We start from the raw sequence: 12,344 nt of genomic DNA on the forward strand, positions 1-12,344 counted from the left end.
CTGCATGAATGAAACTGAATGAGGGCTGCAGCCTTGCCAGGCCACAGAGGAAGACAATGCAGCTAGCCCTGATGAGACCTGATAGGCTAGGATCAGATAGAAGAGGAGGAGGCCCTCCCCTGTCAGTGGACTAGGGAAAGGGCATAGGGGAAGAAGAGGGAGGGTGATGGGATGGGGAGGAGATGGAGGGAGCTACAGCCAGGATACAAAGTGAATAAACTGTAATAAATAAATAAATAAATTTTGAAAGGTGCTATCCATTTCAAGTGTCTAATCTAAATGTTTTCATGCCCCCTAGTGGCCTCATAAAGTGAGGTGGCAGTTTCAGTGAATCCTTGTACCCAGAGTCTACAGAATCCTGCTGACCCCAAGAACTCAAGTACCTGCCTTCTTGTGGAAGAGATCAGAATGTTTAAGATGGTTTCATTCCAAACCTGGGATAACATTCACCATCCCCCCTTGAAAATGTACTCAAGGTAGCTTACCTTTTCATGGCAGAATTTGGGGCTTTCTTAGCCAATACTCAATAACTCAGTCTGGCCAGGTTTTTTTTTTTTTATTTTAACATTAAAAATTTTTATATTGATTACAGTTTATTCACTTTGTATACCAGCTATAGCCCCCTCCCTCATTCTCTCCCAAACCTACCCTCCCTCCCTTACCTTCTCCCATGTCCCTCTCCAAGTCCACTCCCCTTCCATCTGATCCTAGCCTATCAGGTCTCATCAGGACTGGCTGCATTGTCTTCCTCTGTAGCATGGTAAGGCTGCAGCGCCTCCCTCAAGGGGAGGTGATCAAAGAGCCAGACTCTGAGTTCATGTCAGGGACAGCCTGCAGTAGCTTGATGACAGGTGTCTAGATCTGAAGTGGCCACTCATAGGTCATCCGCATACTGTAAGAGACTAATACTAGGGTAGGTATGTCTGTACTTACCCAAATCCTCATGCAATGCCTCATCAAAAATGGTGGGAGAATTCTTGAATCCTTGTGGCAGTCTGGCCCAAGTCAGTTGTCCATTGAAGCCCCGTTCTAGATCATACCATTTGAAGGCAAAGGCTGAGTGACAGGGGCCAGTGGAAGGCCGAACAAAGCATCTTTAAGGTCTAATACTATATATACAGTCCGTTTGGGTGAGAGGCGAGTAGCAAGGTGTATGGGTTAGACACCATAGAGTGTTTATCTTCCACCTTTTTGTTGACTTCTGTCAAGTCCTGCATGGCTGATAGTCATTAGACTGTGGCTTTTCCACTGGCAACAGGGGGTTGTTCCAAGCCAATTGACAGGGCATCAAGATTTCCTGCTCCCAGAGGCAGTTAAAATGGGGTGCAACTCCCAAGGAATGGAATATTGTTTAGTCCTGGCAGGGAGGGCATTAGCCTTCAGTTGTATGATAAGGGGTGGCCGAGGTTTGGCCAGTCCAGCTAAATTGGTCTCTGCCCCTACCTCAGGGATAGTTTTAGTTCTTCTAGGAAGGCATCTGGGCTTGGGGCCTCTTGGTGGAGTATACAATTTATATTTGTCATCCAGGGCCAAGGTTAAGACATGTATAGGGGTCAGAAGACAGGGTCAGCTCTCCTGGAGTTAGAGTTATGAATGATTTTGAGCCACCATGTGGGTGCTGGGAACTGAACCCAAGGTCCTCTCCAAGATCAATTAGTGCTCTTAACTACAGACCAGTTAAGAAAATAAATCTTAAGAAAATGGTTTGAGTTTAGTATCCTAAAGCCATGCTCCACACTTTCTGACCTTTACCAGCACTTTCCTCTTAATAAGTAAAAGCAGAGCTAGTGGACTGCTGTCCAAAGTTAAATGGTGAATCAGATGAATGACTTCAAGAAACAATCAGCCAAGGACAGAGCTCAGCATGACTCAGTTCTGTGCCAAGGTGTTTAGAAGGACTTTAAAAATTAACTGCACAGTTTAACAATGTGTGCAGAAACTCTGTGTACCCTTTGAGAAATTTGAGATTTTTTTTCTTATAAAGGAAAACATTTTATTGCCCAGAGGTTTAATCCATTATCATCATGGTGGTGAGCGCGGAGGCACACAGGCAGACATTGTGCCAGAGATGTTCTACACCTTGATCTGCAGGCAGCAGGAAGAGAGAATGAACCAGAAGACCTGGTTTCTCAAAGTGACACACTTCCTCCATCAAAGCCACACCTACTCCATCAAGGCCACACTTCCAGTGTGTGGATTCACTCTCTGTGAATCTATGAAGGCCATTTTCATCAGACCACCACACTTCCTTTGAGCCATATATTCCACATATATGAAAGAGAAAATACAAACCTGTAGCCAGTATTTGCTACTTTTTGGATTCCTTTCTCTCTATTCTTCTCCACCCCTTCACTTCTTCCCTTTCAACCCCCTAACACTAGATAGGAGAGAAAAAGGGATAAACGGGAAAGGGGGCATCGTTATCATTTAACTACTCCCTGCTGATAAGGGGCATCAAGTTCCTTGGGGCAAGTTTGGTCGTCACCATCAGGATATTCAATTTCTTCTACTAAGCTCAGGACCACTTGACAAACAGCAACCAACTGCAACAATAGCAACCAATCAGCAATCAGCAGGAGCAGCAGGGGGAGGAGATCAGTGAGTTGGCTGGAGAAGGGAGTAGACAGCCCTTTGGCAGCCATGCCACCTCTGGCGCCACAGTGCTGTGGGCTGGTGAGGAGCAGGGCCAGCTCTTCCAGATCACACGCATTTGCCTGGGTTTCGACAACACATATCAGGACCACCAACCAACTCATGGCCTTCAGTGGCTGCACACACCACGGGCCTGAACATGGCCTCAAGTGGATAGTCATTTCACTCTCATCAGCATCCCTCCTCCCCATCTCCCCAAGGCATCAGGCAGGGTGCAGACTATATATATACACATTGATCTCAGGGTTCATCACTGCCTGGGGCTGCAGCATGGACCACAGACAGCAGCATGGCCTCTGGTGGTATTGCTGACCACAGTGGTCCTTTGAGGGGGTCCAGTACAAAAGGTGAACCTTTCCTCATCTTGGGCCTTTTGTTGCCCAGAGCCAGGGGGAAGCCCATGGCTGGGTGCAGGTGTAGGGGCCGAGTCTGCAGCTGCATAAGCTTCAGGCTTGCTGACCCTCCCGGGTGACGACTGCATGCTGCCTCAGCCCACTGTCTCTGTCACCATCGCCATGCCTCCAGTTCCAGCTCTCCCCACACCACACCCACAGTTCCCGTTTTTCTATCTTTTCCACCTCTCAGTCACACATTTGTTCATTGTAGTAGTGCCTACTGCAGCAAGGCTAGTGTGGAGGGCATTGGGTATCTTCTACTGCCCTGGGGGAATTTAAAAAAATGTTTTAAATAATACTTCACTGTAGAGGATGAATTTCCAAGATACAACTTTCCTTCAAATCACCTTTCTGCTGAAGAGTTGCTGTGCCTGCCAAGTGGCACCAATCCAGCTGGGCCATTTTTCAAACCAACTTCCCAAAACTTTTCAAAAGGAAGCATTGAACAAACAAACCAAAAAAAAATAATAATAATAAATAAAAAATCAAACCACTCAATCTATGAATTCATAACTCCAGTAACTTAACAGCCAGATGATTTCCATAGCCTTCAAAGGAATGTATAAAATTGAAAAGGCTTTGTTTTTATTTTTGAGAAAAAAAACTTGATAATTTTAAAAGACTTGCTATAAACTTAAGAGGTAACTAGAGCAAACATGAAACCCTCCTTTTAAACCTCATCAGGACTATCTTGTTAGCTTTCCATGGAAGTGTTCCAGGGATTCTCTGAAAATCTCTTGTCTTTCTCCTGTCTTAAATGGGTGTTGGGGGATTGAATTTGGACTTGTGCTTACATGGAAAGCACTTTACCCACTGAGATCACCAACTGAGCTCTCTTTCCAGCCTCTTAACAGATCTTTTGGGCTGAAGTTTTTTTGTGGGCCCATAATATGCACATTTTCTTCTCCTAAAAGGCAACTATTTTAAATACAAAGTGTTGTCGAAGGTTAAAGTTTAATATTGATTTATCTTTTACTTAAACAGTGGTTATTCCTAAACCAGCTGTATACCCAAATGACCACACAGAACTAGGATATATTTAGTTAACCTAGAGCACAGTACTGGGCAATGATTCCTCCACCCTAAACCTCCAAGCCTGCATAGTTTCCTACCATTCAGATTTTACCCATTAAAATTCCTTTTAGCTCTATCTTAGGTCCAGTTCGTCCTGCCGATCTCTACCCTCCTCTCTTCCCACTTGCTTCCTTCTCCTCCCCTCTGGACCAGGATGTCCCACCCTATTCTCTCCATTGCTCAGCATGTGGCTGGTGGTTTTATTGGCAATACAGACAACAAATGGTGGCATGTTTACACAAACTTGAGACAGGTGATGCTTTGAATAAACACCATAATGCAATGTCTGGATTGAAACCGGATAGTGGGGTAGAGAATCAGCATTTGAATGAACATGGGTAAATTGTGTACATTTCACAAGAACAAAATTCTCTTCCTTCCTTCCTTCCTTCCTTCCTTCCTTCCTTCCTTCCTTCTTTTTTCCTTCCTTCTTTTTTCCTTCCTTCCTTTCTTCCTTTCTTCCTTTCTTTCATTTATTTATTTTTATGTATCAGATCCAGTTAGAGATGTTGGTGAGCCACCATAATTTTGCTGGGAATTGAACTCAGGATCTCTGGTAGAGCAGTCAGTGCTCTTAATCGCTGAGCCATCTCTCCAGAACCCAAATTTTGATTGATTTTCTGTGATCCACTGACATTATCCACTCTGAAGACAACTGTAGTTTTATAAGACTAACCGGCCCAAAGCATCTGGTATATCATTGTTCAGGTCTTAACCTGTCATGGTTCCAGTTCTCTATTGATATAAGAATTCACACAGCTACCCCCTATTGAAACAAAAATAATTGACTCTAAACTCTTTCCTAATACCAGATAAGACAAGGCAAAACCTACTACCGATCTAAATTCGTTATGAAGCATAGATTAAACAAAACCTAACATCAGTCACTGAAATACCTCAACTCTACCTATTGGACCAAATTGTAGAGGTTGGCAGTTTATTAATCATCCAAGGGCAATTAGAGACTGTTCCAGGGCCCAGTAATGCCTGTTCCGTATATTCCTGCCTACCACTCATAGATATAAACACAGCACTCACCATAGTAGACCAATGGATTGCGTTTTTCAGCATCCATCTTTGCTTAGCCAATGGTTTCCCCTTTTCCATCAATGTACATACAGTCACGCCCCTCTTACCCAGTCTGCAACTCTCATTGGGTGGATTTGTCTTACTAGAAGAATGTACAATATGTGGGTAATGCTATTCTTGCTTACCAAACACACCACCTTGCTAAAAAAAAAAAAAAAAAAAAAAAAAAAAAAAGCTCCCATTCATTGATACCATTAGCACAGAAAGGACTTCTAGTATCCCAAAATAAACTTCAGTTTTACCAGACTCAAGCCAAATATTTAAAACCCATAATACCTGCAACAACACTGTTAACCAACACAAAGAAATTATAGCATTTTTTAACTTTCTCATTTCCAGAAACAGCTCTACGGGATTTCAGGACAGACAGGATACTGTCAAAATTGTACAGCTGATTTTTTTTTTTTTTAATAAACGACGGTATTCCCTTTAAAAGATCAACCTGCATCCTTAAATGCACCCCAGAAGGCTACTTTGTGTAATTCAGATTAAAGAAAGACGACTTTTAAACATACCAGTATTAGGACATACTAACCACGAGCCTCCCACTGCTTATTTGTACACGGGGGACAGAGATACGAAATAGACCCATTAGTCAACAGGCCTTTTCTGGAAGTTTGTTCCATGTATTTTTAACCAGCAACACGGCTGCTCTAGCTAGGGATCACATCCCAAGACCTATGTCTGTGTGATTTGGCTGGAATGCAGACACACCACACACCTCTAACCATTCTGGTTGGAATATAGATAGGCCCTTTGCACACACCTTTAAGGTTACAATTAGTTTTTAGAAAGAAGCAGACATGTTTGGAAGTAATGTTTAATTGAGGAGCAGAAAGTGACGAATCAGAGAAAGACTGGACAGAATCAGAGTCAGATGAGAGAACTGGGAGTCAGTAGACTCCGTCAGTCAGTTTCGTGCAGTTCTGAGTGGAGTTCCGTTCAGTAAGTGCAGTGGAGTTAATGCGTTTGTGCAGTTCCGTGCAAGTCGGCAGAGACAGTTTTACTAGGGCCCTAAAAACATTAACTTTTAAAAAAATCAATAAGTATGAACGAGTAAATAAACCAGTTCTTTGCAAGTAGGTTTTACACTTAGCTGGCATCCAGAAATCTGTTTACGTGATAGCTCCGCCTTGAGGCGGCTGTCAGTCTGTGCGAGGGGCGGGGCGGGGCGGGGCCGAGCCACCCGAAGGCCGCCTGCGGGACCGCTAGAGCTGACGGTCGCGCACGTGTGACGCAATCACTCCGCGTCTGCGCGGACGAAGAAGCCGAGGAACGTGGAGCCGAGGTAGCATGGCGGACCCCGCCCAGCCATCCCCCCAGCCGGTCGGCGGAAAGCGCAAAGGCAAGGCCCAGTTCCTGCCGGCCAAGCGGGCCCGGCGCGGTGACGCAGGCGGGCCGCGGCAGCTGGAGCCCGGCCTGCAGGGCATCCTCATCACCTGCAACATGAACGAGCGCAAGTGCGTGGAAGAGGCCTACAGCTTGCTCAACGAGTATGGCGACGACATGTACGGGCCCGAAAAGGTACCGGCCTCGGGGAGAGCGAGCCGTCTGCGGGCCTCTTCCGGGGAGCGGAGGCGGCTGATGCTTTGCTGCGCCTGTATGTGCTTGCATGGCCTGGCTTCCCTTCCCGCCCCCGGTGTGGCTGCTGTTGCGGTTGCCTGCCTGGTGGGTGTGTGCTTACGGGCTAACTCTTTAGGCCCTCTTGACATCACTAATGACAGTGCCTCCTGTGGACCTGGTAGTGCGCTGAAGAACGTTCGGAAGCGTACTTCTTGCGACCGTGCGAAGTTGCTACAAGCTAAGATCTCTCTGAAGTAGAGGAAGTTTTATAAGGATGCTATTTTCCAAGTTCACTTGAAAATACGTTTAAGAAAAGAAAAACCTGTCAGCCCCAAATCCCAGCTTGTGGCAGTTTAGCATCTGTGAGATTATTGGCTTGGACTCCGAAGACAGCTGCACATCCTGAAGTGTGCAGAAAGATTGTACATCGGGCCCCATTATTTGAGAGGAGGGGCGAGGATATGAATCTGTAAAGGCTCCTTCAGTGTCCACAGTTCTTTTTATCACACGATTGAAAAACCTTCTTGGTAGGACCAAGGACTAGGCGACAGGCACATGACCTGTCTATGCTGGTGCCTTGTGTAAGTTCCCTTTGGTTGTGTTCCTTTTGTTTTTGAGGCTCCCTACCTCAGGCTGGCCTCAGCGTCGAATTGGCTGCTTTATTTGGCTCAAGCAAGTTTTTTACTTCCCTCTGTCTGCCCCGTTTCTTATAGCAGGAATAAGAGTTTTTAGTTCTCTTATACATTTGATTCTAATCTTACCAAGAGGGCATCCTGTCAGTAATAATAGTATGTAATGATGGCTTTAAGGTCCACTCTGACATACTCTCTGTTAAGCACCTTGCCTGCCTGCCACTGTCAAGATGCATCTGAAAGCACGTTCAGATGACACATACCACACTCAGGGAATTCATTTCTTCATTTACATTTTGAAAGTAGTATTATTTTAACCTCCTAATAAAAAAGTTTATTGTCAACATTGAAACATCTGCCGCTGGGGGTTTTAACATAAGTCGTTAATCACAGTGTTTCAACATGAGCTGTTGTGTAATTTTTGCCTATTGGTTTTTATGTTAACAGTTTACAGACAAGGACCAGCATCTCTCCGGAAGTGATGGGGAAGACGACGATGTGGAGACCGCCTTGAAGAAAGAAGTTGGTGACATTAAAGCTTCTACAGAGATGAGGCTGAGAAGATTCCAGTCAATGGAGAGTGGAGCAAATAATGTAGTCTTCATCAGGACCCTCGGGATAGGTATGTCTATCCCAACAGCCCATGATCATCAGTGTCGTAGTATCTGGGCATCTCTGTCTTAGCAGATAGTACCGGGACAATGGCTTCATGGGTATGGCTGCTAGTTACTCTGTGGTAACTTCACCATGTTCCATCAGTAGTATGTCAGTGTCAGGTTGTTTTTGAAAACATTTTTAGATGACATATACCACACTCGTGGAATTTGCTTCTTACTCCACATATTGGAAGTGGTGTAATTTTTTTGGCTAATAATGTGGAGAGGTGGGAGGTGGTGAGCACAGCATTGGCTTAAGAGTAGGAGCCTGGCTGTGCTGCATCCTTCCATTGTATGTGACTGAAGATAGAGTGAAAGTGTATAGTCTGTCTCAAAAGAGAGCTGCTGTTTAGTCCCAGGCATAGTTACCATTCAGGAATGGAGGGCTTGATCCAGTTAACTAAAGACCCGAAGTAGAATTCCTTTGGCTTTCAAATGTGATCACTGATTTGAAAATATGCACACTGACATCTCGGGCAGATGTGTGTAGTTGGGAAGTAGCCAGTGAATCACTGTGTTGTAATGCTGGGTTTTCTTCCTCGCTGAGAGCTGGACTTCTGTGCTTGTTAACAGGTGGACTGAGTAAGACTTCAAGCGATACCCAGATTTTGTTTTTGTAAAAATGTGCTGTGTAATGCTTGTTAGTCTAATTTGTGTTACAAGGAAACAACAGTAAGATGTTACGGTTTAAGTTAGGACATCTCCAAAGCATTGATTCTGGAGACTGTCAACATTTATTTTTAGCACAAGCATTAAAGAGATGAAAAGTTAAAATACTAGATATATGATAGGTCCTAGAGAAATACGAGTTATTTAAAAACAAAAACAAAACAAAGACGTTTTTTTTCTTTTAGAACCGGAGAAATTAGTGCACCATATTCTCCAGGATATGTACAAAACCAAAAAAAAGAAGACACGAGTTATTCTACGAATGTTGCCCATCTCAGGCACCTGCAAAGCTTTCTTAGAAGATATGAAAAAATATGCAGAAACATTTTTGGAACCCTGGTTTAAGGCCCCAAACAAGGGGACATTTCAGATTGTTTACAAATCTCGAAATAACAGCCACATGAATAGAGAAGAAGTTATCAAAGAGTTGGCAGGTAAGTCTCTTAGTAATTTTATATAGCCGGCTGAGGTTAACACTTAGGCTTAAGGATCTTAAAGTTTAAGTCATACATTTTTTTTAAACACATATAGAAGATCTAAGTGATACTGGTTTGTGAGGTAGATTCTTTGCAAATCAGAATTGAATATTTGGGAATGTACAGTTGTCTGCCCATACCTATGGGAGATTGGTTATTGGATCCTGTGGGAATGCCAAGCCTGTGAGTGATCAGCTAAGTCTTACATAAAACTGGCTGTTTTGAGATAGTATTTGCATATAGCCTTCATACATTCTCTTGTATATTTTATATAGCCTTTGTGATACTAAGTCTGATGGAACTTTATGAAAATAGCTAAGCTGTCTTGTTTAGGGGCAATGACAATTAAAATTAGTCTGTTCATGTTAAATACAGATATTATTTTCTTTCATAAGTATTTTGATTCACACTTAATTGGGTTTGTGCACATGAGTGTAGTTCCCACAGAGGCCAGAGGAGCTGTCATATTGTTTTTGAGGTAGTTAACAGGTGACTGTATAACCTTCAGCATGAGTGCTGGAAACAGATGGGTTCTGCAAGAGCAGTGCATGTGTGTAGCTGCTGAGTCATCTCTCCGACAACTGTTTTATTATGAAATGTCTCAAGGTTTCATTCATATTTATTTATTAAAAGCATTCGTAGAGCCGAGCACACATGCCCTTGATCGTGTAGTTGGGAGGCAGAGGCAGGCAAAATTTATATGAAATCTAGGCCAGCCTTGTCTACAACAGTGAGTTTCAGGCCAACCAGACCCTGTCTTGAAAATAAATAATACAAAAAAGTGTTAATAGAATTTGGTTGGTGGCCACAGGACAATGAATTCTTATAAAAAAAATCCTAGGTAGTAAGGATGAAAGCCTATTTGTCTACATTAGACTTAATGATAGCCTTCTGCCCATTTTCCTATTTTTGTTTCAGGAATAGTGGGCAGCCTCAACTCAGAAAACAAAGTGGATCTCACTAATCCAGAGTACACAGTGGTGGTAGAGATCATCAAAGCTGTGTGTTGCCTGAGTGTGGTGAAAGATTACGTGCTATTCCGAAAGTACAACCTCCAAGAGGTGGTGAAGAGTGCAAAAGACTCACAGCCTCACCCGAAGCTGGGAAATGGCAAAGCAGCTACGTTGGAACCTGATGGCAAGTTGGATCAAAGTGATCCCTCAGAAGGAAAAAATAACCAGCAGGTGGCACCAGAGAGCAGTGAGGAGCTGGGGCAGACAGAGTCAAGGTCTGAAACCCAGGCTGGGAATGAGGGAGAAGCTAAACCTGAACTTGAAAATCAAGTGTCAGAAGAACCCAAGGCAAATGAAAATGAACTTTCATAGGTCATTCTGTGGGGGAGCTGGGTCTCAGCTGGGTTCCATGTAAAATTGTGATAATATGTTTTGACTTTTGTGTGCTGCTCAGTGCTGATGTCACAGTCCCTGTTGACAGTTTTGTTAAAGCCCTTCCAGGCCTGTATGTCATTGTGTGCATTCCCACGTGCTGCTTCCTAGGGGAGTGTGGTAGGAGGATAGCCTTGGCCTCTGTCTCCTGACTACTTTGTCTAGTTTCCTCTTAAGCACTGCCAGCTGACGTGGAACAGAGCAGTAGCTGAGTGGGAAGTCAGCAGGACATTCTCATTCTGAGGAAGGAATGAACTACCACTCTGCTGCCCTACCCTTTCATTGTTCACACGGAGAACTGTGGACTGTATGGGAATCGCTTTGATGGTTTGGGTGTGTTTTTTTGTTGTTTGTTTTAATGTTAAGAGCAAATCTGATGGTCCATTGTTGCAGTTTTTGTAGAGAAGGTGTGGGGTAGGAGAGGACTGTTGTAGGTGTAGACCCATGGGTATTTGTGATACGGTAAGGAATAAGGAATTACCGAGTCCCTTCTATATACTAGTACAAGAGCAATGAGAGAAATCTACTGTACCAGAGTCTCACTGAACTGTCCAAGCTCTCCTGTCACTTTGCCATGCTTTCAAGAGTTCCTAACAGGCAGAGATCAAAAGGGTGGAAGTGACCAATGAGCACTGCAAAATGAACTATCCAGGTGGGGACTGTAACATTAGGCTGGGAAATGGCTTTGTACTTAAATCTTAAAACAAGTTAGTTTGAATGCTAAGGTTCCTGGCACAGGCGGTTAAGTAAAAGCTAGCGACATGAGAATATATTTCTTCTCACATAGAGGCTTTCTTGGTAAGCTAGACCAAGAGGATATGGGAGAAGCAGAGAGTAAGGAGCACCTTGCTAATGCAGAGGGGCTGGAGCATCCTCAGGTGCTTTGACATGTTAACTCAGGTCTAACATTGAAACCATTTTGAAAGGATGCACCTTTGTGTCAGTTAGGGGTTAAGGAAGGAGAGAATCTCGGTGCCTTTTTCAGGTTTGCTCCGAGATAGAGAGACTTTTAATAGTGTAGGACAAAGGGCCTGGGGATAAATTACCGTTTGCTCAGACATGGAGTTTTGGAGCTTGTCGAAGTTGCTGCATTTCAGATTGCTTTATACTTTTCTTTGGTTGCCTTTTTATTTATTTGTGTTTAGTGAGACCTGTGTGTGACCGACTATTTGCCAGTTGTACAATGCTGTGTGCTGTTGGAATCTAAATACACTTACTGATTGTTCTTTGCTTTCTGATTTGCCGGCTTTATTTTCAGTGTGCTAGTTTACAGGTGGTTCCAGGGTAGGAACTGAGTGGTTATTTTAAAGCTGCAGCAGTTAAGATGGAAAATAAAGAAGTAGAAACCAAATCCCCGTGCTGTGGCTCAGTGCACCTGCCCCCCTCTACAAAGGAGCTAATAAGCCTTGTACTGTGAGACACGTTCCTCCAAAGCTGAACACAGTTTTCAGATATCTTTACTTGCATTTTGTTCTTGGTACAGCTGAACTTTTCAGGTTGTTTTCAAAGTTCCTGATATTTTAAAAAATAAAAATGAATTTGTTCTGTAAAGTTTGATATTCTGTACTTTTGTTTTCTGCTCCATATTAATTGTCTTTAGATGTTTCTAGTATGTTTACCATAAAAATGCTTATGTGTATGATTGTGTATCAAGAATCTGGGTTTGTAGTTTCTGAAAAGTAAAGATAATTAAAATTTATTCATGAATAATGAATACTCACCCAGAAAAAATAAGAATAAAATGTTTTGCAGG

At 43.4% G+C, this 12,344-nt stretch overlaps 1 protein-coding gene across 1 annotated transcript; it reads left to right on the top strand.

Moving 5' to 3' along the window:
- The first annotated feature begins 6,440 nt into the window (after positions 1–6,440).
- Thumpd1 (THUMP domain containing 1) lies at positions 6,441–12,142 on the top strand. The gene is made up of 4 exons (XM_021635695.2): positions 6,441–6,734; positions 7,853–8,027; positions 8,916–9,164; positions 10,125–12,142. The coding sequence occupies exons 1-4, from the start codon at positions 6,504–6,506 to the stop codon at positions 10,529–10,531; spliced, it is 1,062 nt and encodes a 353-aa protein (XP_021491370.1). The 5' UTR covers positions 6,441–6,503; the 3' UTR covers positions 10,532–12,142.
- Positions 12,143–12,344: the final 202 nt, after the last annotated feature.

The sequence above is a fragment of the Meriones unguiculatus genome, chromosome 14 (genome assembly GCF_030254825.1).
Source record: "Meriones unguiculatus strain TT.TT164.6M chromosome 14, Bangor_MerUng_6.1, whole genome shotgun sequence".
In the NCBI taxonomy this organism is placed as follows: Eukaryota; Metazoa; Chordata; class Mammalia; order Rodentia; family Muridae; genus Meriones; species Meriones unguiculatus.

Coding starts and splice junctions, on each gene's coding strand:
- Thumpd1 (XM_021635695.2), top strand. CDS start 6,504: ATGGCGGACCCCGCCCAGCCATCCCCCCAGCCGGTCGGCGGAAAGCGC. Junction 6,735..7,852: donor ACATGTACGGGCCCGAAAAG/GTACCGGCCTCG, acceptor TTATGTTAACAG/TTTACAGACAAGGACCAGCA. Junction 9,165..10,124: donor AGTTATCAAAGAGTTGGCAG/GTAAGTCTCTTA, acceptor TTTTTGTTTCAG/GAATAGTGGGCAGCCTCAAC.